Below are 24,089 nucleotides of genomic sequence, written 5' to 3' on the forward strand. Positions count from 1 at the left end.
ATAATACTGTATCATAGACCTGAAATTTGCTAAGAGAGTAGATCTTAAGTATTCTCACCACACAAAAAAGGTAACTATGAGAGGTGATGGATGTGTTAATTAACTTGATTGCAGTAATCATTTCACAGTGTATACATAGATTAAATCATCACATTGTACACCTTAAAAAAATCACATTACTATACCAAGTATATATATATACCAAGCAAATAAATAAATACCAAGAAAGTAAAGAAAGCAGTTTATATTCTAGCATCATTAAAATGAAAGTGTTTCCCTATGGCCAATTTCATGTTCAAGCCTTATTCCCTGATTACTCTAAAATTCTGAATAATACTTAAGCCCAATATTTGTAATGTTAGCAGTTCAACTAAAGTTATCAGCTATAAGGGATGAAAAGAATTTGACGGCAAAGGAAGAAGACTTCAAAATTAGGAAATAAAACAGTAAAAAAAAAAAAAAATCAGCTTAACAATCAAAACTATATGACTAAAAATTAATGAAAATATCTAAGACCCAAATGAAGAAAACTATAAAACTTCACTTAAGAACATAAAAGAAAATGGCAAGATACTTGATATTCTTGAATATAAAAAAATCAATTCTGTAAAATAAGTAATTAAAATGCAAAATTTCTATAAAGCAAAAAGACAACACAAAATTAAAGGACAGAGCAACAAATAAATATTTGCAACTTATATAACAGAGACTTAATATCCTTACTATGTAACTTAAGCTCAACAAACACACAGAGCTTTTGTTTCTTTTGTTCACTACTTTATCCCCAGGACCTAGAACAGTGCCCAGTACATGGCTCATATTTATTCAAATATATGCACATTTTAAAAATTATTACATGTCTTTAAGAAAGTCAAATACCTGAGGAAAAAAACTGGCAAACAATACAAACAGGCAAAAAATTCAAATGACTAATAAATGTATGAAAGGAAGTAAAACCTCACTAATAAAAATGTGTAAACAAAATAATATACATTAATTTATGTAATTTTTTACCTATCAGACTAACAAAGATTAAAGAGTAAAAATATTCAACACTGGGTAGGTTGTGGGGAAATGACACTCCTATCACTAGCGGGAACACAAGTGATCAAATGTTTTTGGAGGACAATTTGGCATTAGCTCTCAAATATTTAAATGTGTATACTGTTGGATCCAGTATCCACACTTTAGAAATTTAACTCACAGAATACTCACACAAGTGTGAAAAAACAATGTGGCCCAAACATTCTTTTCCATGCTGACTGTAACAGCAAAAATCTAGAAACAACTCAGCCATCCATCAAGTAGGGACTATATATTATTCACATAATGGAATACTACAGCAAACTTGTTAAAAAGAATGGGATAGATAGCCCTATACATTAGTCCACAATACATTAAATGAAAACAGCTCCAGAATAGTTTCCAAAGTATAAACCCATTTTTTTAATTTTAAAATACAAAGTATGTCTCTATCTGCATACAAAAACATCTAGAAGGATACACGCCGAACTGTTATGACTGGTTACTTCTGGGGAGCACTTTCACTTTATACTTTACACATCTATAAAAAATAAATTCCTCATAACAACTGAAAATTAACTTCGTAATTTAAAAGCAAACACAATATAAAGTGAGAAAAAAAAGGCTTACCTCTGGCCTAACTTCATAATTTCTGCCTTTCACAAAACCAGAAATCACTTTAATTACACCGAGTGATGCTTGGCCTAATTTATCTTGTTTAAAGAGTTTCTTTACTGCTTCACAACACATTTCAGATACCTGAAAAATAAAATGTTACACTAAACCAGTGTTTCTCAGCCTCAGCAGTACTGACATTTGGGGCCAGATAATCCGTTGTTGTGGGGCCCTGTCCTGTGCATTGGAGGATGCTTAGAAGCCTCCCTGACCTTTATCCACCAGAAGCCAGCAGCAACAATCCTCCATCACCATAGTCATGACAATCAAAATGTGTGCAGACACAGCCTGAAGAGGAGGGCAAAACCACCTCCTATTCAGAACCACTTCACCGAGCTTACATTCAAACAATTTTCTTGAAGAGACAGTATTTAACAAAGGACCCAATTTTAGCGAAAAATAATAGCGCCAAAAGAATTTTGGGAGGAAAAAAAATAATCGCATCATCTATGATTTTCTGTTAAGGACAACAGCAACAAAAGCAACCCACCAATTTTGACATGTCATTCATGAGAGGGACAATCAGTACAATGATGTTGTTGTGAAAGTTGAAATGAGGCAGGGCCACCAGCAGCTCACACAGGCTCTTCACAGCCACCTCTGCCAGTCCCTTGTAGGCCTTTAAGGAAACCACGTTACTTTTCTTCAGCTTCCTTTGCTTCCAGTCTAATCAAGAGATAACTGTAGTTACTTTATTCATTGGCTAAAATTTCAATTAGTTTGTTTTACAGTAATAAGCAGTAATATGAAAAATCAACATACCATGTGACTTCTTAAGTATGAGCTGGCTACACTCAGACACAAGTACAGATGTTACCATTAAATTTGCCTACCATGATCCTTCTCTACACTTAGACACAAGTACAGATGTTACCGTTAAATTTGCCTACCATCATCCTTGTCTACACTTAGACACAAGTACAGATGTTACCATTAAAATCTGCCTGCCATCATCCACCCTCTGACTAACCACAATTACAAGAATCTTGGCTTTCCATAAGCATCATTTCCCCTGGTTTCTTGCTGATGCTCACTGTGGTATCTTTACCCAGGAGGTCTAAAAAGTTTAATTTCTCCTTCAAAATAATTAATGATTCACAGTACCTCTTTTCTAGAAACTTCTACATACATATTCTGTTACTGTAACACAGTATCTTGAATGTGAGGATATGAAAATACGCTGATTTTTTTTCTAGAGTAGGTTCAAGACCTCCTCCTACATCATACACAACCAGAGATGTGAAAGACAATATAGAAGACAGTGCCTTGGCTTCATTTTATTTTATTTTATTATTTATTTTGGTTTTTTTGGCTGTGCCACGCAGCATGCGGGATCTTAGTTCCCCAACCAGGGATAGAACCCATGTCCCCTGCAGTGGAAGCATGGAGTCCTAACCACTGGACAGCCAGGGAATTCCCTAGTGCCTGTTTTAAACTTGCTTCTCATATATGTGATTTTTCCTCAGACTGTATTCACCGTAAGTAAGAATGATACCTTCTATTTACTTAAAACTGACAAGACTTCATAATGGATGGGTGAATGGATACACAAAATGTAGTGTACACATACAATGGGATATTATTCAGCCTTAAAAAGGGAAGATAATATTGACACATGCTACAGCAAGGATGAATCTTGAAGACATTCTAATAGACAGACAGGTAGATCAAGTAGGTAAATAAATAAATACTAGTATGTAGGTTCCAGTCGGGATGCCAGAGCACAGAAGCAATGCCCATGCCACCCATCCCACCTCCATGTCATTACTGGGCCGACAGATTAAGTAGCTCTGCTGCAGCTGAGCTAGCAGCTGGGTGATCCTTAGACCCAGCACTGAGTAAAGGAGCCCAAGTGAGTCAGGTGAAAGCACCTCGCCTTGGCAATGAAATCTCTTCCCCATTCATGCCTGAATGCCTCCCATGTCCTTCCTCTTCTGAACGAAGAGAAAGAGAACAGGGTTTGACAGAAGAGTTTATCATCCCGATAATGTTAAGCCCATTTTCAAGGCACTCACTACAACCAGTTCACATTATCTTTCTCCCCTGACTACCCCCTTCAAATAAAAACCAGTAGAATATATGTGTCAGTGCTAAACTCTCTTGCTTTGTCCCAGCCTACCCTTCCCCCTCCCCTTGTCCTCAAGTCCACTGTCTATGTCTGTGTCTTTATTCCTGTCCTGCCCTTAAGTTCATCTACCAAATGCAAAATAGATAGCTAGTGGGAAGCAGCTGCATGGCACAGGGAGATCAGCTCAGTCCTTTGCAACCATCTAGAGGGGTGGGATTAAGGAGGGTGGGAGGGAGACACAAGAGGGAGGGGATATGGGGGTATACGTATGCATAAAGATGATTCACTTTATTATATAGCAGAAACTAACACAACACTGTAAAGCAATTATACTCCAATAAAGATGTAGGAAAAAAACCCTCAAAAAAAACCAGCAGAATAAATTCCAGCCATTCATGAATTCAAGAAACATACAACTACTTACTAGGTAAAGAACTGCAGCAACAATAATACTAATACTGATAGCTGATAAAGCACAGTGCCTAGTATAGGCACTATAATTCTACTTTATATCTATAAATTAATTCACCACTCACAACAATCCTATGAGGTAAAGTACTATCCTTATTCCCATTTTATAGACAGGAAAAACTGAGGCACAGAGAGATTAAGTCCTTTGCCCACCACATAGGTGGTGAACCAGAATTTGAACCCAGGAAGTCTGACTCTATAGACTCTGCTCCTGACCATATGCTACATGACTCTAAACACACAGGACAGAATATAGAATTCACATTCCTGATCAAAGCTAAGTGTGTTACATACTTTTAAGATATTTTTAATATACCTTTAACTATTTGCTCCAGATTTTCCAAGTAAAATTTATATTGGCTAACCAGGCCTTCTTCAAATTCTCTTAACTTCTGGGTTTCTTTGCGGATCTAAAAAGACCAAAAAAGATTATTTCCTTAAATCAAAATACTGAAATCCATTTTTAAATTACCACAAAATATGAGTGTCCCCACTATTTCTCCCATCTCTAGCTATGCAAAATTTTCAGCTTATTTTGTGTAGTAATTATATCCAGCATTACTATTTACAATAGCCAGGACATGGAAGCAACCTAAGTGTCCATCAACAGATGAATGGATAAAGATGTGGCACATATATACAATGGAATATTATTCAGCCATAAAAAGAAACGAAATTGAGTTATTTGTAGTGAGGTGGATGGACCCAGAGTCTGTCATACAGAGTGAAGTAAATCAGAAAGAGAAAAACAAATACCGTATGCTAACACAAATATATGGAATCTAAAAAAAAAAGGTTCTGATGAACCTAGGGGCAGGACAGGAATAAAGACGCACATGTAGAGAATGGACTTGAGGACACAGGGAGGGGGAAGGGTAAGCTGGGATGAAGTGAGAGAGTAGCATTGACATATACACACTACCAAATGTAAAATAGATAGGTAGTGGGAAGCAGCTGCATAGTACAGGGAGGTCAGCTCAGTGCTTTGTGACCACCTAGAGGGGTGGGATAGGGAGGGTGGGAGGAAGACACAAAAGGGAGGAGATATAGGGATATATGTATGCATATAGCTGATTCATTCTGTTATACAGCAGAAACTAACACAACATTGTAAAGCAATTATACTCCAATAAAGATGTTAAAAAAAAATTATATCCAGCATTACCTTGGTAGATTTTTCTGCCTCTGTTAGGGGTCGTATTTTATAAGAAGGAGTAATGTCTTTAAATAACTCCATCAGAGAAACTATCACCAGCTTTCGAACAGTAACAGCCACGTCAGGATCCTGTTCCATCAGCATGGAACGTAATTCTTTCAATTTTTTAATCTGTTAAAGAAATACCTTATATGGCTAGAGAAATGGCAAGACAATTATAAACAAAAGACAACAGCCTCACATCTGGCACAATAAGTGGAATTCACACAATGGCTCACAGTCTAGTACAGCCACACACAACTACAGACACTGCTCACATTTACAAAAGATATATCACTAAAGCTATAAGTTCATCATATTTTTGTTAAATAAGCAGTTAGAAAAAATATAATTTAAAAAGTATAAATTTATTAATCTATTTATTTTTTAGAAATTCTTTTTTTATTACGTTTTCTATTTATGATGCTACTTTTTTTTTTTTTTTTTTTTGCTATACGCAGGCCTCTCACTGTTGTGGCCTCTCCCGTTGTGGAGGCTCCGGACGCGCAGGCTCAGCGGCCATGGCTCACAGGCCTAGCCGCTCCGTGGCATGTGGGATCCTCCTGGACCAGGGCACAAACCCGCGCCCCCTGCATCGGCAGGCGGACTCTCAACCACTGCGCCACCAGGGAAGCCCGATGCTACTTTTTTTAATTGAAGTATAGTTGATTTACAATGTTTCAAGTGTACAGCAAAGTGATTCAGTTTTATATATATATAAAAACATATATTCTTTTTCAGATTCTTTTTCATTATAGGTTATTACAAGATACTGACACAGTTCCCTGTGCTATACAGGTCCTTGTTGTTTATCTACTTTATATACCGTAATCTATACCTGTTAATTCCAAATTCCTAATTTATCTCTCCCCTGCCCCTTTCCCCTTTGGTAACCGTAAGTTTGTTTTCTATGACTGAGTCTACTTCTATTTTTAAAATAAGGTCATTTGTATCATTTTTTTAGATTCCACACATAAGTGATATCATATATTTGTCTTTCTCTGTCTGACTTACTTCACTTAGTCTGATAATCTCTAGGTCCATCCATGTTGCTGCAAATGGCACTGGGTTTTCCTAAAACATGTGTGTCCTATATTTCCCTAAAAACACTTTTTGAAATATATTAAAATGTTACATACATCAATCAAGTATATTATTCACCTATACATGAACTAATCAGGAATTAAATATAATGTATCCACATTTAGTTTCAACAAGATCATAGAAAGATCATTTGTATTATGTGATGAAGAAGTGAAAAGCTGATTTCAACAAATGTGCTTGACTGGATGAACTACCATTGCCTGCTGGAGTGCTCTGCTATCTTCAGAATACGCTGGTTGGTCAAAAATGTTTGCCATATAGTGGTGAGAGGACAAATACGCCACCACCTATTTGCAACCCTAACTTGTATGAAATGAGCATGAGGATCCAGAGTTAGAAGACCTGGGTTCCAATCTAGTAGCTATTAAAATATGAAACAACTTGAATTTGTAAGCCTTAATTTTTCAACTGTAAAATGAGATCAATAGCTCTTGTCTCTATGGCTTTATACTGATTATATGAGATCATACTGGTGAGAAATATTCCAAATTCCCCTCCCCAATTCTGCTCCAGACCTTTCCCCTCACTTTATTAGAAAAGGACAAGTACTACAGCAAAGCATACCCATATGAATTTTTTTTCTATAAATGTAAATAATCTATTTTATCATTCAATAAACAAATACTCATCACAGTAGGATGCTGGGGACACCAAGCTAAAAAGAATAGTACCCCTTAAATGACTTCATGTATATTTTATCATTTAATCCTCACAACAGTTTTAAAATAGGTACCATCTGGATTTCCCTGGCAGTCCAGTGGTTAAGACTCCACACTTGCACTGCAGGGGCACAGGTTCGATCCCTGGTTGGGGAACTAAGATCCCACATGCTACGTAGCACAGCCAAAAAACAAAAAAGTACCATCCTCTTTTTAGAGATGAAGAAAATGAGCTTGGGTAAAACGACCTTCCCAAAGTCTAACAGATAGTACTTAAAAGAGCCAAGGGGCTTCCCTGGTGGCGCAGTGGTTGAGAGTCTGCCTGCCGATGCAGGGGACACAGGTTCGTGCCCCAGTCTGGGAAGATCCCACATGCCGCGGAGCAGCTAGGCCTGTGAGCCATGGCTGCTGAGCCTGCAGGTCCAGAGCCTGTGCTCCACAACAGGAGAGGCCACAACAGTGAGAGGCCCGCGTACCGCCAAAAAAAAAGAGCCAAGACTGAACCTCAGGTTTCTTGAGCCCACATGTTATAACTATCACCACCTTTACCCCCATGCCCATGGCTCACTGATAATTCATTATAACTCTTCAGTCTACTTTATTTAAAACAGATAGACTTTTTCTGGACTTCCCTGGTGGCGCAGTGGTTATGAATCCACCTGCCAATGCAGGGGACACGGGTTCAAGCCCTGGTCTGGGAAGATCCCACGTGCCACGGAGCTACTGAGCCCACGTACCACAACTACTGAAGCCCGCGCGTGTAGAGCCCGTGCTCCACAAGAGAAGCCACCGTAATGAGAAGCCTGCACACCGCAATGAAGAGTAGTCCCCACTTGCTGCAGCTAGAGAAAGCCCACGCACAGCAACGAAGACCCAATGCAGCCAAAAATAAATAAGTAAATAAATTTAAAGAAAAAAATTTTTCCACTTACAATTATTCCTGAACTAATCTCACTGGCTTTTGTGTACCACCTTCCTTAATAACTCTGCAGATCAGTCAAGCAACTTGCAAGTTGGTTCCTCCTCCCTAGCACTGTTAATTTTTACACTTAACCACTTTTAGAGTTACAACATTAAGTCCAATATCTTCATTTAGAGATGAAGAAAGTAAGACTCAGAATGTTTAAGTAACTTTTCTAAGACTACAGATTTGGATTAGGCTAAGGTCCTGTGTACTATTATTCTAACTCAGTTACTACATTTTGTTAATGCTCTTCCTTTCTGTGTGTGCATATAGCTAACAAAAGAATATTAAAAGATTAGACTGATACACCATATAATATGAAGAGCCTAAGGAAATTAATTATACTTACATTACTTTCTGGATCTGATAATATGGCAGATGCCAAGGCTGCGATACGCATTTTCTTCTCCTGTAGTTTCTTCTTCCTCTCAATTAAATGTTCTTCTAATGTCAGCTCTTTAATGGGTTCTTCAATGATCTCTGAAACAGATTACGTTTCCCCTCTTAAACATGTCTTTATTTACAAGTATCCAAGAACCTTAATTAATAAAATAATTTTCTTGTAGTAACAAATAATCGGGACTTCCCTGGTGGTGCTGCGGTTAAGAACCCGCCTGCCAATGCCGGGGACACGGGTTCGAGCCCTGATCTGGGAAGATCCCACGTGCTGCAGAGCAATAAGTCCATGCACCACAACTACTGAGCCTGTGCTCTAGAGCCCACGAGCCACAACTACTGAGCCCACGTGATGCAACTACTGAGCCCGCGTGCCTAGAGCCTGTGCTCCGCAACAAGACAAGCCACCACAATAAGCCCATGCACCACAACGAAGAGTAGGTCCCGCTCCATGCAACTAGAGAAAGCCCGTGCACAGCAATGAAGACCCAACACAGCCAAAAATAATAAATAAAATAAATAAATTTATAAAAAACAAATAATCATGATAGCTAACTTTTATCAAGCACTTGCCATGGGCCAAGATTACTACATATCACCCTCTCAACAATCACATGAGGCAAGTACTATCATTAACCCAATTCTGTAGAGACACTGAGGCAAAGAGAAAGTAACTTGCCTAAGCTCATATCCCTGGCAGAAATGGGATTCAAACCCAGGCAGTCTGACTTAAGAGTTCACATTTTTAACTACTGTGCTAATAAACCCACAATAATTCATACTAATTAAGGGAAAGAGCAATCTCATTTAGTTTTTTTAAAAGTACATGCTCCTTTGTTTTCAACTCTATAGTCCTTTGAGCTACACAAAATACATCCACCTTAAGAAATTCACAGGGAATTAGATTTAATAAACACACAAGCATAATCTGTAATGAGCTGATGAAGGATGCCTAAAAACAGTTAACAGTTGTCCTGTAATCTCATTTACACTAATATGGTTTGCTAAGAGAAAGTAAAATTTAACCAGCTTGTTCTATCACAAATTCCAAACCAATATAGTTTCAAACAATAAAATACGTTCAGGGCTTCCCTGGTGGTGCAGTGGTTAAGAATCTGCCTGCCAATGCAAAGAACATGGGTTCGAGGCCTGGTCCAGGAAGATCCCACATGCTGCGGAGCAACTAAGTCTGTGTGCCACAACTACTGAGCCTGTGCTCTAGAGCCTGAGAGCCACAACTACTGAAGCCCGCATGCCTAGAGCCCGTGCTCCGCAACAAGAGACACCACCGCAGTGAGAAGCCGGTGCACCGCAATGAAGAGTAGCCCCCGCTCGCCGCAACTAGAGAAAGCCCACATGCAGCAATGAAGACCCAATGCAGCCAAAAATATATAAATTAAATAAATAAATTTATTTTAAAAAATAAATAAAATACGTTCTTTCAGTTTAACTTTGATTAGAACTGTTCTAGCTCTTAGAACCCACATTTAGTTATGTAAAGCAGACATACATAAAGTATAATTGGTCTAAGAAAGAACCAAAATAATTTTGTACCACAGAATCGTTTTTACAATTTAAGCTAAAAAGTGAACAGTTATTTGTAGGTAGGTCCTTCTTTACAATTAAAAAGAATTCAAAACAGTAACAATTTATAAGATTCTTCATGCATACCTAGACATCACAAACATAACTGAATAAAATTTTCCATAATAAAAGCAACAAAAAATCAAATTACAGGGCTTCCCTGGTGGTGCAGTGGTTGAGAATCCACCTGCCAATGCAGGGGACACGTGTTCGAGCCCTGGTCTGGGAAGATCCCACATGCTGCGGAGCAACTAAGGCCGTGCACCACAGCTACTGAGTCTGCACTCTAGAGCCCATGAGCCACAACTACTGAGCCCACATGCCACAACTACTGAAGCCTGTGCGCCTAGAGCCCATACTCCACAATGAGAAGCCACTGTAATGAGAAGCCCACGCACCACAACAAAGAGTAGCCCCCACTCGCCACAACTAGAGAAAACCCGTGTGCAGCAACAAAGACCCAACACAGCCAAAATTAAATAAAAAATAATTTTTTTTTTTTTTTTAAAAAGACTCAAGTTACACAAAGTAAGACTTTCAAAATGTGGGAAAATGTTCGAAATGAGCTTGAAATGACCAGTACTCCAAAATGCACATTCCAGATTTTATGTAAAATTAATTCACTATTAAGTAAAAAAATGTAATTCTCAATTAACAATTTAGTAACTAGAAAGATGCATCCCATTACCTTCTTCAGGTTCCATCTCTTCTTGATCCTCTTCATCTTGGTTACTGTCAATAACTATATGGAAAATATGCATATTAAAAGTGTGATAATATACATAAGTGGTAAAACCACAAGGAAAACCAGGGAAGTGATTACCATAAAACTCAGGAAAATAGTTACTTTTGTCAGGAGGGAGCAATTAGTGATTTAGGGGAGTATAGGGAAGTTTCTGGGTGCTGGCAGTACTTCCTTCTTGCCCAGATGGTAGTTTTATGGGTATGCTTTTGGTGATAAACCACCTACCTTCACATCTTTGATTTCTAGACTTTTGTGTGCGTTTTATTTCACAAAAAATACATGTAAGGAAAAAAAGGCTAAAAAAGGATGACTAATATGCTCTAATTTTAGAAACAACAGAATGAAATACTCTGAAAAGAATCACCTTAACCTTGTGGCTTCAGCTGTACTCATAGTACAATGGGCACCTGAGATAACCATCTGTATTTCCAGCCAAAATCATCAAGTTTGCTCTATGACTAACTGTAGCTATCCCCTTTTGTAAATATGGGTAAAAGTTAAAATAAATATTGAATGAAAAAATTTTGAACGTGATTATTAGTAAGGAACTAAAATTTTAACTAATACATGGGCTGATCACCTGGTTTCTCTCTCGTCTGTGGGATTATACCACTTTTATCTTTAATAGGAAGTAAGTGAATCAGTTCCTTCTCTGGTGCAGTTTGCAGAGTTCTTGGTATTTTTTCATATTTATCTATAACATGCTCATGCTTCCGCTTCCTGGCGTGAACAGGCTCACTACAAGAAAAAAAAATTTAGTTTTAATATATTTAAAAAAGAACCTAGAGGCCTATCATTTTAAAAGCACAGAAAAATAAACCACTAACCAAACCTTTAATAGGCATATAGATATTAGCATCTAGACCAGGCATTTGTACAGTAAATGAATAAATGAATTGTATGGCCAACCATAAAGACCCAAACTATGGCTACACTTAGTTTTCCCTTTAGAGGCAAAACAAGGTGAAAGTTACAGCAGATTTTTCTTTGAAGAATATTCCACAGAGCCAAGGGTGACATCATGCTATTTTACTTTCCCCAAAACTGTCACAACATAGCATGGACTTTTGACTTAGAAGTATCTAAGTTTAAATTTCAGATCCACTACTTGTGACAATGGGAAAGCATTAGTTTCCTCTCTGTAAAAGGGAATAATATGTACCTAATAGGGTAACAAGGACTGAGGCATGTGTAACATGGCCATAAAGAACTCAGGACTGCTCTGCCTCAAACAAAGAACAGCATACTTCACCCATTCACTCCACTTCACTATTCAAACTCAAAAGAAATAAAGATATACACTAAATAAAATCAGCTTGTTTTATTTATGAACTAACCTTATTTAGGAAATAGACTGAATAGGGTTTACTCTTTGTAAACACTGTGTTCACAGATGAGCAGCATCTTGCACTAACCACCTAAGTAAAATTCAGAACCAAGTTTTTAGCACTGAAAGGATGTGAATGACTATAATCTAAATGAAGTATTACCTAGAAGAAAGATCTCTCGTTAGAAAAGATGCTCTTTGCCCTAAATCCTTCATTAACTGTAAGTCATCTTCATCCATCATATCTAAAGGAAGGGCTTCCTCCTCTTCTTCCTCTTCCCTCTCAATCCTTTTACCTGTTCCAACAACAACAAGAAATCAGAAACAAGTATTAGAAATGTAGAACGCTGCATTTTTGTGTCTATGATAGGAAAAGCATGTGCTTTACTAACACCTTAGCCCAGTGTTTCTAAACGGGAGCACTACTGATACGCTGGGCAGGACAATTCTTTGTTGTACTTGGGTGTCCTGGGCTAGGCAAAATGCCAGCATCTCTGACCCCTGAAATCTAAATGCCAGGAGCATTCTTAGGTCACTGTAACAACCAAAAAATAAGTGTGTCCACACATTCTGCAATGTCCTTCAGAGCATTTGAGATCACCCAGTTCTTAAATGCTGGGTTCCTTAAAATTCTGTTCTAGGTTCTCTTATTTTCATGCTACACAGTCTCCATGGTGATTTTACCCAAGCCTAAGGCTTTGATTACCATCTACATGTTGATAATTCCAAAAACTATTCTCTCTAACCCAGATCTTTCACTTGAACATTATACTCTTATATCCAACTGCCTGAGAGACATCATTTAGATGCTCAACATATAAGAATGAAGAAATCTTTTGCTTCTATTTTTAAAATGTAATTACTAACACATCATGCTTTTTAAATTCTTCTGAAATTTACATAGATCTTTAAAAACATCTAACTCAACCAATGCATTTTTGTTTTTTAAATAGATGAAGTACCTGGAGATTAAGTGACGGACTAAGGCCACACTGCTAGTAAGCAACAAAATTAAGAGAAAAGTTCAAGTTTCCTGACTTCCAGTCCCATGACCTTTTATACATCACAATAACGTGTTGCCAAGGGATCAAACTAAATAGGTCAGGATAAGAGAATGAGATGGGCATGGGAAGAATGAATAGTCAGATATAGCCAAATATGAATTCCCTGAAAGTATGAGTAACCCTGTAGAAAAACTGGTCTGACTCAAAATGGTCATATTCCTTACCTGTTTTTTGAGTACTTGGGAATTTTTGAACAGGTTTACAAAAGAATAACCCTGACAATTACAGCTTAATTTCACTCCAAGTTTCCAAGTGAAAAGAAAGCCAGAAGTTTAGAAAACTAAGTGAAACTTAGCAATACTGTGAAGAATGCACCAGAGAAAAGCAATGTTCTTACCTTAGCTAACTGCCAGTGAACGGAAAAGTGGCAGCACTGGCATGCCCAACAATTATTTACATTTGCTACTCTGAGTCTGTTTTTCCCAAGTATGTATTGTATCTTCAGATCTGCTTTCTAGACAAACTGAAAGGCGAGTCTAGCTCTTTCTCACTGTGAATATTGTACTGAAATGTTTTCTCATACTAATTGTGATAAAGCATATAGGACTACGATCCTTACCTACTCGTAGGAAGACCTGAGAACAAGAAGAGTGATTACTAGAAAGCGAAGTTATTCCATGAAGAACATTTTAAAACAAATCAATGGAAACTGGAACACATGAATGTTTTCACAATTACCTGGTCGTTTTTCCTTTGGGTCCTCCAATGGAATAGGTTTCTTAGACACAGCATCTTTTACAGCTTGTCTTAGTTTCCTCTGTTCTTTTCGGTACTTCTTGAGAGTGCTTTGTTGTTTAAATTGTTTGTTTTTTAGCTTGTTTTCAAGTTTGACTTTACTAGTTTTTAGCAACTTCCGAAAGCTTGGGACCTGTTTTTTATTTCTTCTCTAGAAAACAACAACAGAAGAAGCACTGCATATCCAGAAATTTAAATTATTTTTAAAATCAGGTTAAAGAGAATTGATTATAAAATTTCATTAGACCAATTCCACAATTTTAATGTCTCACAGCCATGGGTCTTGGATATAAAAGCTAAAACCACACTATGGCATTAATCCTACAGAATGGCACTAGATCATCAGTTATTCAACAGGAGGGTCTTCCTGTGACCAGAATCCACAGATGCTCAAAGGAGTCTAAGACTCCAAAAAAGGTGAAGAACCACTAAGCTAGTGGTAAACGGTTATTCAAGGCTAGCTTAACGCCTGTAGTTTGGCATAATAAGAGCAAAATGCTGGCTGTATTTCACAATAACTGACGTTTACATATCGCTTTACTTGTTTACAAAGTGCTCTAACATATTACCTCCAACAGCCTAGTCAAGTAGCGACAGCTGTTATCCTCATATTACTGGGGAAGCTACGGCTTAAAGAGTTTATGTGATTTGTCAAAGACCCTTAAACTAAGGAAAGCAAAACTGAATTCGGGTATGTGGATTACAACTCTCTTGCTGGTGACCTCTCACTCAGAAATTACTCGCTTTTTTATCTCCTACCCTTTAGGGAGAAAAAAACGGACTTATTTCAGGTCCCACAACTCATAAGCTCATTGAAGGCAGGACCCTGCTTCTCATCTGTGAAATAACGGGTTCAGAAGATGGTCTTGTAGAACCCTTCAAATCTGACATCCTATGTATGAACTCAAGACTCCGTGCTAGTCTCACTGCGGTCCCTTGAAGCCAAGCGCGCACACCGGGCGATGAAAAAGGAGCCAGGTCTAAGGGCGGGGACGCTGACAGCACTTAGAGCCAGGAGGGACTCCCTAATCTAGGCCACAGCCCCCCATACAAGGGCGAGAACCGCCGAAAGGCTGCACCAGGGAGCGACTCTGTGAGCCAAAGGGGCCATAAGCCGCGGGGACCGGGCTTCTAAGGACACTTACCGCCTTCATCCTTTAATCTGCAGGGGAACCCAGGCCCGACCAATTCACCAGGGGCAGGGGTAATCCGGGAATTCCGAAGAAGAAACACACGTGCGAAACCAGCGTCACTGCTCTAGCCGGAAGGGGCTCCTAGCCACTTCCCACCCTCCGCCGCCGGAAATGGGGGCGGGACTTCCGTAGACAGGAGCGGGCACGCGCCCTTTCGCGGTAACGTTCTCGCGTCCCTGGGTCGGCGGCGGCGCGGCGTGCGCGCGCGTGAGCACACACGGAACCGGGAATCGCCAAAGGTGAATGGTCCTAGGGTGGGGTTCACCTCACAGGGTCTTTGAATCTTTGACTCTTGCTCTGTTTCTTTGAAATTCTTAAGGAAATCGGGCTTCTCCCCTCAGAACGAAAGGACTTGTTTTTTTCAATCCCTGTCTTCATTTTGTACGTCTCCTCATGTTTAGCTTGTTGTAGGATGTAGCTCGTCTCATCTTTCTTTTATAGATGCTGAGTTTTGTAGTCAGCTTTCCTCCCGTAAAGTCGTGAGGACAGAGAAGAGCTTATTCCTTTCGTGTAGTACCCGCCCCTCGCCTGGCCTTCGACAAGCTCTCTGGGCGCGTTTGTGGAACGGCTAATGATTTCTCATGACCTTTCGAGTGAGAAAGTCTATGATTCTTTTTTTTCTTAATTAAATTTTTTATTTTGAGACAATTGTAAATTTCCATGCAGTTATAAAATATAATAGAGATCCCGTATATCCTTTAGCCAGTTCCTCCCAAAGGTAACATCTTGCAAAGCTATGATATAACAACCAGGATATTGAAAAGTCCATGATTCTTAATGTTTTATTTTGAAACACTTTTTGCCTTAATTTTAACCACTGTCTGATTAAGAGTTATACCAGTGAGATTCATCTGCATTTCAGTATCTTACAACTATTACTTTTCTGTAAATTATACTGTCTGCTTAGTAATTCCGCCAGTCATGAGTTTTAACAGGACGATTTAGACATTGCAAGAATAAGAGTATGTTTTTCAAAATGATTGTCTCTCAAAGACTTCTTTTCATGAATAAATTTTAAAATTCCACTTAAGATTTTTTTTTTTTTTAAGTCTGTGATTCTGAGCACATCCCTGACAGAGTCTGGCCTAGCAGTCCTGAGCCAGAGGGGAAAAGCCAGCAGAGGCTCCAAAGAATCTGACCTCCCTAGTGGGTGTTGATCTTATAGAGACTGAGAGGAAACTTGCCAATTTCTGGATCCCCCTTCAAAGATCAAGAATCCCATTCTATCCAGAACTCTTCTTACCCTCCCTTCCAACTTCCCCAATTTCCCCATTGCTCTGTCTTCTTTACACACACTCTCAGAAACAGCAGAACCTATCCCACTGGAATATTACTTCATCAAGCAAACTGAGAACATTATCCTGTACTCTTCCCAAGTGGCTGAATTCCTTCCCAAACATAACAGCTTATCTGTGGTCACTCCCATCCTTTCAGCCTTCCATCCAGTCTCTCCAAGGGTGAGGCATCCCCATTTCCATTCAAAACCAACTTCTCCCAGCTTCATCGGACTCCATGTATCGCTAATTATCCCTTTTCTCCTGTATTCTTTCTCTCCCTAATGGATCTTTACCCTTGGCCAATAAATATACTGAAATCTCTTCCGTCCTTAATTTTTTTCCTAATGACTCCATCTCCTTTTAATTTCTTTTTTATTTTCCTCCTTCCCTGTTTGTCTTTACTTAGAAAAAAACAAAAACCGCAAAAACTAGTTTTATCTCCACTTCCTCTTCTCTGTTATCACAGCCCAAGCCTGTACTAGCCTTTTTAAGAATTAAGTTATACTCTTGGCCCGTTTTAAGTTTATAATCAACCAAAAATCTTTGGATCATTTTTAAACAGTTGTTGCCAAGCTAAATCTCTCCCACCTTGATTTTGAGCAATCTGTTATTTAAATGCAAACTTAACAAATGGAAGTTTACATGATTCCTACTAATGTAATCTTCTGGTTTCTCAGTTATGTCGTCCCCAGCTTTGTGTCATTTCCCATTCACTCAAATCACTGCTAAGCTCAGTTTGGGCTCTAGATCCTCTTGGATCTTCCATAGCTTTCCTGGACACTTGAGCTAAGAGGGGGTCACTGGACTACCCCCAAGTAGCTTCACAAGTATCATACCCAGAGTTTCCTGTGAGCCCTTTTGAAACTCTGCCCATAACATTCCACTGAAACTGCTCTCATTAAGATCACCAAGAACCTCCAAGTTGTTGTGAATTTTTTTTAAGTGTGCACAGAATTACATCATTTTTTTTTCTTTTTTTAACTTTATTAGATCTCTCTGCTGCATTTTTCCTTTCTCACATTAGAATTTTGACTCCCTTGGCTCCCTTAACAGCCTCTTCCCCAGGTTCTCCTACTTCCATTCTTTCTTCCTCCTGCCTCTTCAATGTAGATGACTCTCAGGGTTCCACTGTTGGCCCACTTTTTTTTTTATCTCAGACACAATTATTAAGTTTTTTTTTTAATTTATTTATTTTTGGCTGCGTTGGAACTTCGTTGCTGCGCGCGGGCTTTCTCTAGCCGCAGCGAGCGGGGGCTACTCTTCGTTGCGGTGCGCGGGCTTCTCATTGCGGTGGCTTCTCTTATTGCGGAGTACGGGCTCTAGGTGTGTGGGCTTCAGTAGTTGTGGCTCACGGGCTCAGTAGTTGTGGCTCATGGTCTCTAGAGTGCAGGCTCAGTAGTTGTGGTGCACGGGCTTAGTTGCTCCATGGCATGTGGGATCTTCCCGGACTAGGGCTCGAACCCATGTCCCCTGCATTGGCAGGAGGATTCTTTACCACTGCACCACCAGGGAAGTACCAGGCCCACTTTTCTACTTCTCTTTATGTTCTACTTGCTCTTCTGGTGTGATCTCATCCATCTACCTAATGCAAAGAGATTCCTAAATCTTTCATCCGGTCCATATCTCTCCCTCAAGCTTCAGTCATGTAACCACCTACCTCCTGGACATCTCCAGAAGATAACTATGGAACTTCAGATCACCATGTTCAAAATGATACTATATTTTTCACTTGTACCTCTTCCAACGTTGCCTATTTCATTCATTTACCCACAGCCAGAATCCTGATATTCCAGAGATCTTTAGAAATAAGCCAGGAATTTCTCGGCCATTCACCATATTACAGTTCTGTTTTCTATAAACAAACTGGTTTGAAAACTGTCACTAAGTGGGCAAAGTACAATAAGGCTTCAGAGTTTCCTGTCCCACAAGATAATGTATATATTATAAGAAGGGACCTTGAAGAAACTAAAAGCATGTAATATGTTCAAAGTAGATGCTTCGTATTTCCTTATGAAAAATTACTAAAGGTACCAGATTATAATTATAAGTCTCCAAAATCCCAGCATCAAGAATTTGAAAATATACATGTCATTCCTCTACCTTCGTCAATGCTAAAATATAGTTGAGGAATATATATATATAGTTGAGAAAGATAATTATGCATGACCAAATAGAGATTAATAAGAGATTGCACAGGTGCTAAAAAAAGAAAAACAATAAAAGAAAGCTGCTTTGGAGGAAAGGACAGAGCAATGTATATTTAAGTGGACCCTTGTAGAAATGACAAAGTTCAGGTAGGTGGGATAATATTTTCTAAGTTCAGATAGTGCAAATAATTTATATTGTGTGTCATCAGAAAATAGGCTAAAATAGCTGATAACCATAATTAGAACTAATGATTAATTATTCAATTTAAAATTAACCAAAAACCTAAATAATAACAAAAAATAATAACGTAGCAGATGTTGTTGTTGTCATCCCATTGACATCCTCTCAGCACTTCCTCCATACATGCCGGAAAGAAGTCCTCTGCAAGGGCTTGCAACTTTTCACCTGAGTTTTTCTCAACCCCTGCAGGACAGGACAGAAGTGCTGAGGAATTTTCACCCCTGAGAGCAGCCTTCAACCAATGACAAATGGAAGCTGAAGGATATATACATATACCACCTGTGGCAGGCTGGAAAATGTCCTCTGAAGACATCAGGCCCTGAAACTGTTGAATTTTATGTTGTAGAGCCAAAGGTATGATTAAGGATCTTGGGATGGGGAGATGATTCTTGAGTGTCCAGGTGGGCCCTAAATGCAATCACATGTATTCTTACGGGCTAGGCAGAGAGAGATTTCACACAGAAGAGGAGGAGACGTTGCCACAGAGGCAGAGAGTGTAGTGATGTAGCAACAAGTCAAGGAGTGCCAGCAGCCATCAGAAGGGGGAAGAGGCAAGGAGCAGGTTCTCCCCTAGAGCCTCTAGAGGGAGGGTGACCCTGCTGACTGCATGATTCCAGGGATACTGATTTCGGACTTCTGACGCCTAGACCTGTGAGAGAATAAGTTTCTGTTGTTTTCAGCCACCAAATTTGTGATTTGTTACAGCGGCCATAGAACACTAATATACCAACATTTATACTAATAAGTATACCAATGTCCTCACTCCTGAGAAGCAGGACAACTCGGAGGCATCTTCCACATTGTCTCCAGGAGTCTACAGAAGGGCTGAGCCCCACCTGCAGAGGTAACTTACCCATCAGCCCACTCTGTTACTGGCCTTCTCTCCCCAGTCTCACTTCCCCACTCTGCTATCAGTGGTTCCAGGTCTCTCCTTCAAGATAAACCACATACTCTCAAATCCTTGTGTATTAGTTTCCTGGAGCTGCTGTAACAAAGTACCATAAATTGTGTGGCTTAAAACAACAGAAGTTTATTCTCTCACAGTTCTGGAGGCCAGAAGTTGGAAATACAGTAAAGGTGTTGGTGCGATTGGTTCCTCTTCAGGGCTCTGAGGAAAAGTCTCTTCCATGCATCTCTCCTAGCTTCTGGTGATGGCTGACGACCCATGGCATTCTTTGGTTTGTAAATGCGTCACTCCAGTCTCTGCCTCCATCTTTACATAGCATTCTCCCTGTGTCTCTGTGTCTTCACGTGGCCGTCTTCCCCTCATATAAGAACACTGGTTATATTGGATCAAGAACCCACTCTGATGACCATATCACAACTTTAATTACATGTGCAAAGACCCTATTTCCAAATAAGGTCACATTTATAGGTACCAGGGATGCGAATTTTAATATCTTTTATGGGGCACACAATTCAACTCATAACACCTTGACTCAGGGTCAGATTCGGGGACCCCCAACCTAAGACAATTATCACTTATGAAGCACTTTTTATATTTCCCTAAATATAATTATCTTACTTTATCCTCAATAATCTTATGAGATAAATATTGGCTCCATTTTAAAGTTAATAAATCTGAGGATTAGATACTATAGTGTAGTCAAGTCATTGTTGTATCAGGTGAGAAGTGTAATAAGATGCCAGTCCCACCAGTGGGAGTGGTTTTCAGCAAAAGAGGTCAAATGCCTTAAGCTTTTTTTCTCTAATCTGCAATAATATAGATGAGGAAACAATTAAAGAGGGATTTTCCTAGGACTGTGATATGTGTTCTTTTTTATTTAAGACTTTTGTTGATAAACTTCTAAGACCTGACATTTCCTCTTTCTTTACTTGCATTGGCTGTTCAGAGCCACTCTTTATTTATTCATTGCTTTCAAAAATCTGTGGGGAAGGGGAAGTAGTTTCCATGCACAAAGTCATGTCCAGTTTCTGATACTCCCTTTGGCAGCAATAGTTGCTCCCTCTCCTCTCTGTACCAGACTCTGCTAGGAGCTCTCTGTAAAACAATATTCTGTAAAACAAGGACACATTGTCTCAGCCTCTGTGCTAAAGCTGCTGGGAAGTATACTGAGCAGGGAAGAGACTATAGAATGAAACTAACATCTAAGGTATCCTGTATATCATTTTCACACCTCTCACAATGCTACCCCTGCCTATTGTAATATTTTCTACTCCATCTATCACCAAAGGTCAAGTCCTTCCCCTGGTCACAAGTCTGAAAATACTTCCACTTATGGGCATATCCACATACACTCCAAAGACCTGTTTAGGTGGCATTTATGCTTCTGATTGCTTTCCTTCATTTTCCAAGCTGACACTGCTGATTATAATTAAAATCCTCTCGGGTAAATAAATGGATACATAACTGAACTAAGTGGATATTTATGAATAGATTGATGAGAGGTCTGGATGATCCAAAATATCTCCTCCAACATCTGTCACATTAGAAAGAAGATAAAGATCTGACCCTGAGCAATCCCTCTCTTGGGCCCATTAGGAGCAAAATGACTTTTTAATATTCTATTTAGGACTTTTTAATATTCAGAAAAAGGGGAATGGGTGGCTTCTGGAGGTGGCAAAAATGGGAAGTGGCGGAGGGGAAGAAGGTAAGTGAAAGAGGCTCCAAAACAGCTAGGTTTTAGACATAAGACGTGTGTATGTCATAACATGATGATAATTTCAGTAGGCGTATGAGTTATCTATTTCTGCTTAACAAATTACCCTAGAAGTTAACAACTTAAAACAATAATAAACATTTATTATTTCACATAGTGTCTGTGGGTCTGGAGTTTAGGAGTGGTTTATCAGGACGGTTCTGGTTCTGGAAGTTGCAATCTAGCTGTTGGTCAAGGCTGCAGTCGTATGAAGACTTTACTGAGGCTCAAGGATTAACTTCTAAGATGGCTCACTCATATGGCTCTTGGCAAGAAGCATCAGTTCCTTACCGGCTGTTGGCAGCAAGCTTCGGTTTCTCACTACCATAGGGCTGCTTGAATGTCTTCATGACACAGCAACTGGCTTCCCCCAGAGCAAATTATCCAAGAGAGAGCAAGAAGAAAACTCTGCCTTTTTAAGATCTAGTCTTGGAAGTCATCACTTCCACTGTTCAGTTTATTAAAAGTGAGTCACTTAATTCAGACCACTCCTAATGATAGGGGAGTTAGAGTTCACTTTTTTCTTTTTTTTTTGGCTGCGCTGTGTGTCTTGTGGGATCTTAGTTCCCCGACCAGGGATTGAACCTATGCCCTCAGCAGTGAAAGCGTGGATTTCTAACCACTGGACTGCCAGGGAATTCCCAGAGTTCACTTTTTTGAAGAGAAAATATCAAAATATTTGTGGACATATTTCAAAAACATTAGTTTTGGGTTCAGTGAACATTTATTGAGCATCTTTACTGGGACCTGAGTAGGCACTTGAATTCAAACACAAGTTACTATCACCAAAGACTAAAGAAATCAGAATTTTTATATAGATAGACAAGAGACAATTTTAGGATACAGGACATTACATGACTATGATAGGTTTAAAGCTGAATGGACATGTAGGTGAGATTTAAATCATGGACAGGATGAGGGACTGATTTTTCTACTGAGCAGACAATAAAGGTTATTTTGTAACCTGTAACCTGTGTAACTGCCCATTCATAAAACCTTGTGGGACCCGAACTGAGAACTAAATACCAAAGTACAGAAGTAGTAACATATTCCATCTTTTAACCCCAGACACTTAGGTCATTACTTTGTATCTACAAATAATCAATTAATATTTACTGTTTTTTGGATTAAATTTAACTGATAGATTAAGATGAATTCTAGGTATAAATTTATATACCCCATTTGCTTGTTGTAGATTTTGATTACTGTAGCTCTTCTGGATGTTTTCTGTTACTTATTTCTTTGACATGGTCAGCTCTTTTCTCTAGAATTTAGAGCAGTCACAGGGGCACAAACTAGAGGCTCATGGGCTAGACTCTGCCAGAGGAATAGTTTTGTTTGGTTAAAATTGTGTATGTTTGTGTGATATTTTTCACTGATTTTTTAATGCCTTTAGGTAGGGCGTACACTCATTATTCAGTTTCGGTTCCCGCACAGGCCCCACTACTTCCTGTTGTCTGATATCCATCAGCCTTACTGGCCCCTAAAGACGCTTTAAATGTAGGACACATGCATCTAGATTTTGAATCTCAGGATGGCACTGCATAATATTAGTTCAACCTATTCTTTTGTGTTTTTCTTTTGAATTTTTAAATTTTATTTTATTTATTTTTTATACAGCAGGTTCTTATTAGTTATCTATTTTATACATGTTAGTGTATATATGTCAATCCCAATCTCCCAATTCATCACACCACCACCCACCCCCCCTGCCACTATCCCCTGTTGGTGTCCATACATTTGTTCTCTACATATGTGTCTCTATTTCTGACCTGCAAACCAGTTCATCTGTACCAGTTTTCTAGGTTCCACATATGTGCATTAATATACAATATTTGTTTTTCTCTTCCTGACTTACTTCACTCTTTATGACAGTCTCTAGACCCACCACGTCTCTACAAATGACCCAATTTTGTTCCTTTTTATGGCTGAGTAATATTCCATTGTATATATATGCCACATCTTCTTTATCCATTCATCTGTTGATGGGCATTTAGGCTGCTTCCATGACCTGGCTATTGTAAATAGTGCTGCAATGAACATTGGGGTGCATGTGTCTTTTTGAATTATGGTTTTCTCTGGGTATATGCCCAGTAGTGGGATTGCTGGGTCATATGGCAATTCTATTTTTAGTTTTTTAAGGAACCTCCATACTGTTCTCCATAGTGACTGTATCAATTTACATTCCCACCAACAGTGCAAGAGGGTTCCCTTTTCTCCACACCCTCTCCAGCATTTGTTGTTTGTAGATTTTCTGATGATGGCCATTCTGACGGGTATGAGGTGATACCTCATGGTAGTTTTGATTTGCGTTTCTCTAATAATTAGTGATGTTGAGCAGCTTTTCATGTGCTTCTTGGCCATCTGTATGTCTTCTTTGGAGAAATGTCTATTTAAGTCTTCTGCCCATTTTTTGTTTTTTTTTTTGTGGTAAGCAGGCCTCTCATTGTTGTGGCCTCTCATTGTTGCGGAGCACAGGCTTCAGATGCACAGGCTCAGCGGGCATGGCTTACGGGCTCAGCCGCTCCACGGCATGTGAGATCCTCCTGGACCAGGGCACA

General features: G+C 39.1%; 1 protein-coding gene and 1 long non-coding RNA gene across 9 annotated transcripts in view; one reads left to right on the forward strand and one right to left on the reverse strand.

The window, feature by feature from the left end:
* The window catches only part of NOC3L (NOC3 like DNA replication regulator), a 45,583-nt gene extending 30,256 nt beyond the window's left edge, over positions 1-15,327 (reverse strand). For all 8 annotated transcript variants that reach the window (XR_003433829.1, XR_003433830.1, XM_027112093.1 and 5 more), the window contains exons 1-10: positions 15,156-15,327; positions 13,954-14,161; positions 12,375-12,507; positions 11,465-11,622; positions 10,828-10,881; positions 8,509-8,639; positions 5,403-5,564; positions 4,554-4,647; positions 2,189-2,364; positions 1,654-1,782 (exon numbers count right to left, since the gene is read on the reverse strand). Coding sequence is in view for 6 of the 8 variants with exons in the window: in XM_027112093.1 (XP_026967894.1) it covers positions 1,654-1,782; positions 2,189-2,364; positions 4,554-4,647; positions 5,403-5,564; positions 8,509-8,639; positions 10,828-10,881; positions 11,465-11,622; positions 12,375-12,507; positions 13,954-14,161; positions 15,156-15,164 (1,254 nt within the window). In the remaining 2 variants the exon portion in view is untranslated. The remainder of the gene's footprint in view (positions 1-1,653; positions 1,783-2,188; positions 2,365-4,553; positions 4,648-5,402; positions 5,565-8,508; positions 8,640-10,827; positions 10,882-11,464; positions 11,623-12,374; positions 12,508-13,953; positions 14,162-15,155) is intronic.
* A 38-nt stretch (positions 15,328-15,365) lies between these two features.
* On the forward strand, positions 15,366-22,112 carry LOC113623226 (uncharacterized). The gene is made up of 3 exons (XR_003433831.1): positions 15,366-15,442; positions 19,058-19,222; positions 19,574-22,112. It is a non-coding gene; the product is annotated as an uncharacterized LOC113623226 (long non-coding RNA).
* Positions 22,113-24,089: the final 1,977 nt, after the last annotated feature.

The sequence above is a fragment of the Aethalodelphis obliquidens genome, unplaced genomic scaffold, assembly GCF_003676395.1.
Source record: "Aethalodelphis obliquidens isolate GAN/ISIS:26980383/991018 unplaced genomic scaffold, ASM367639v1 scaffold11, whole genome shotgun sequence".
Classification (NCBI taxonomy): Eukaryota; Metazoa; Chordata; class Mammalia; order Artiodactyla; family Delphinidae; genus Aethalodelphis; species Aethalodelphis obliquidens.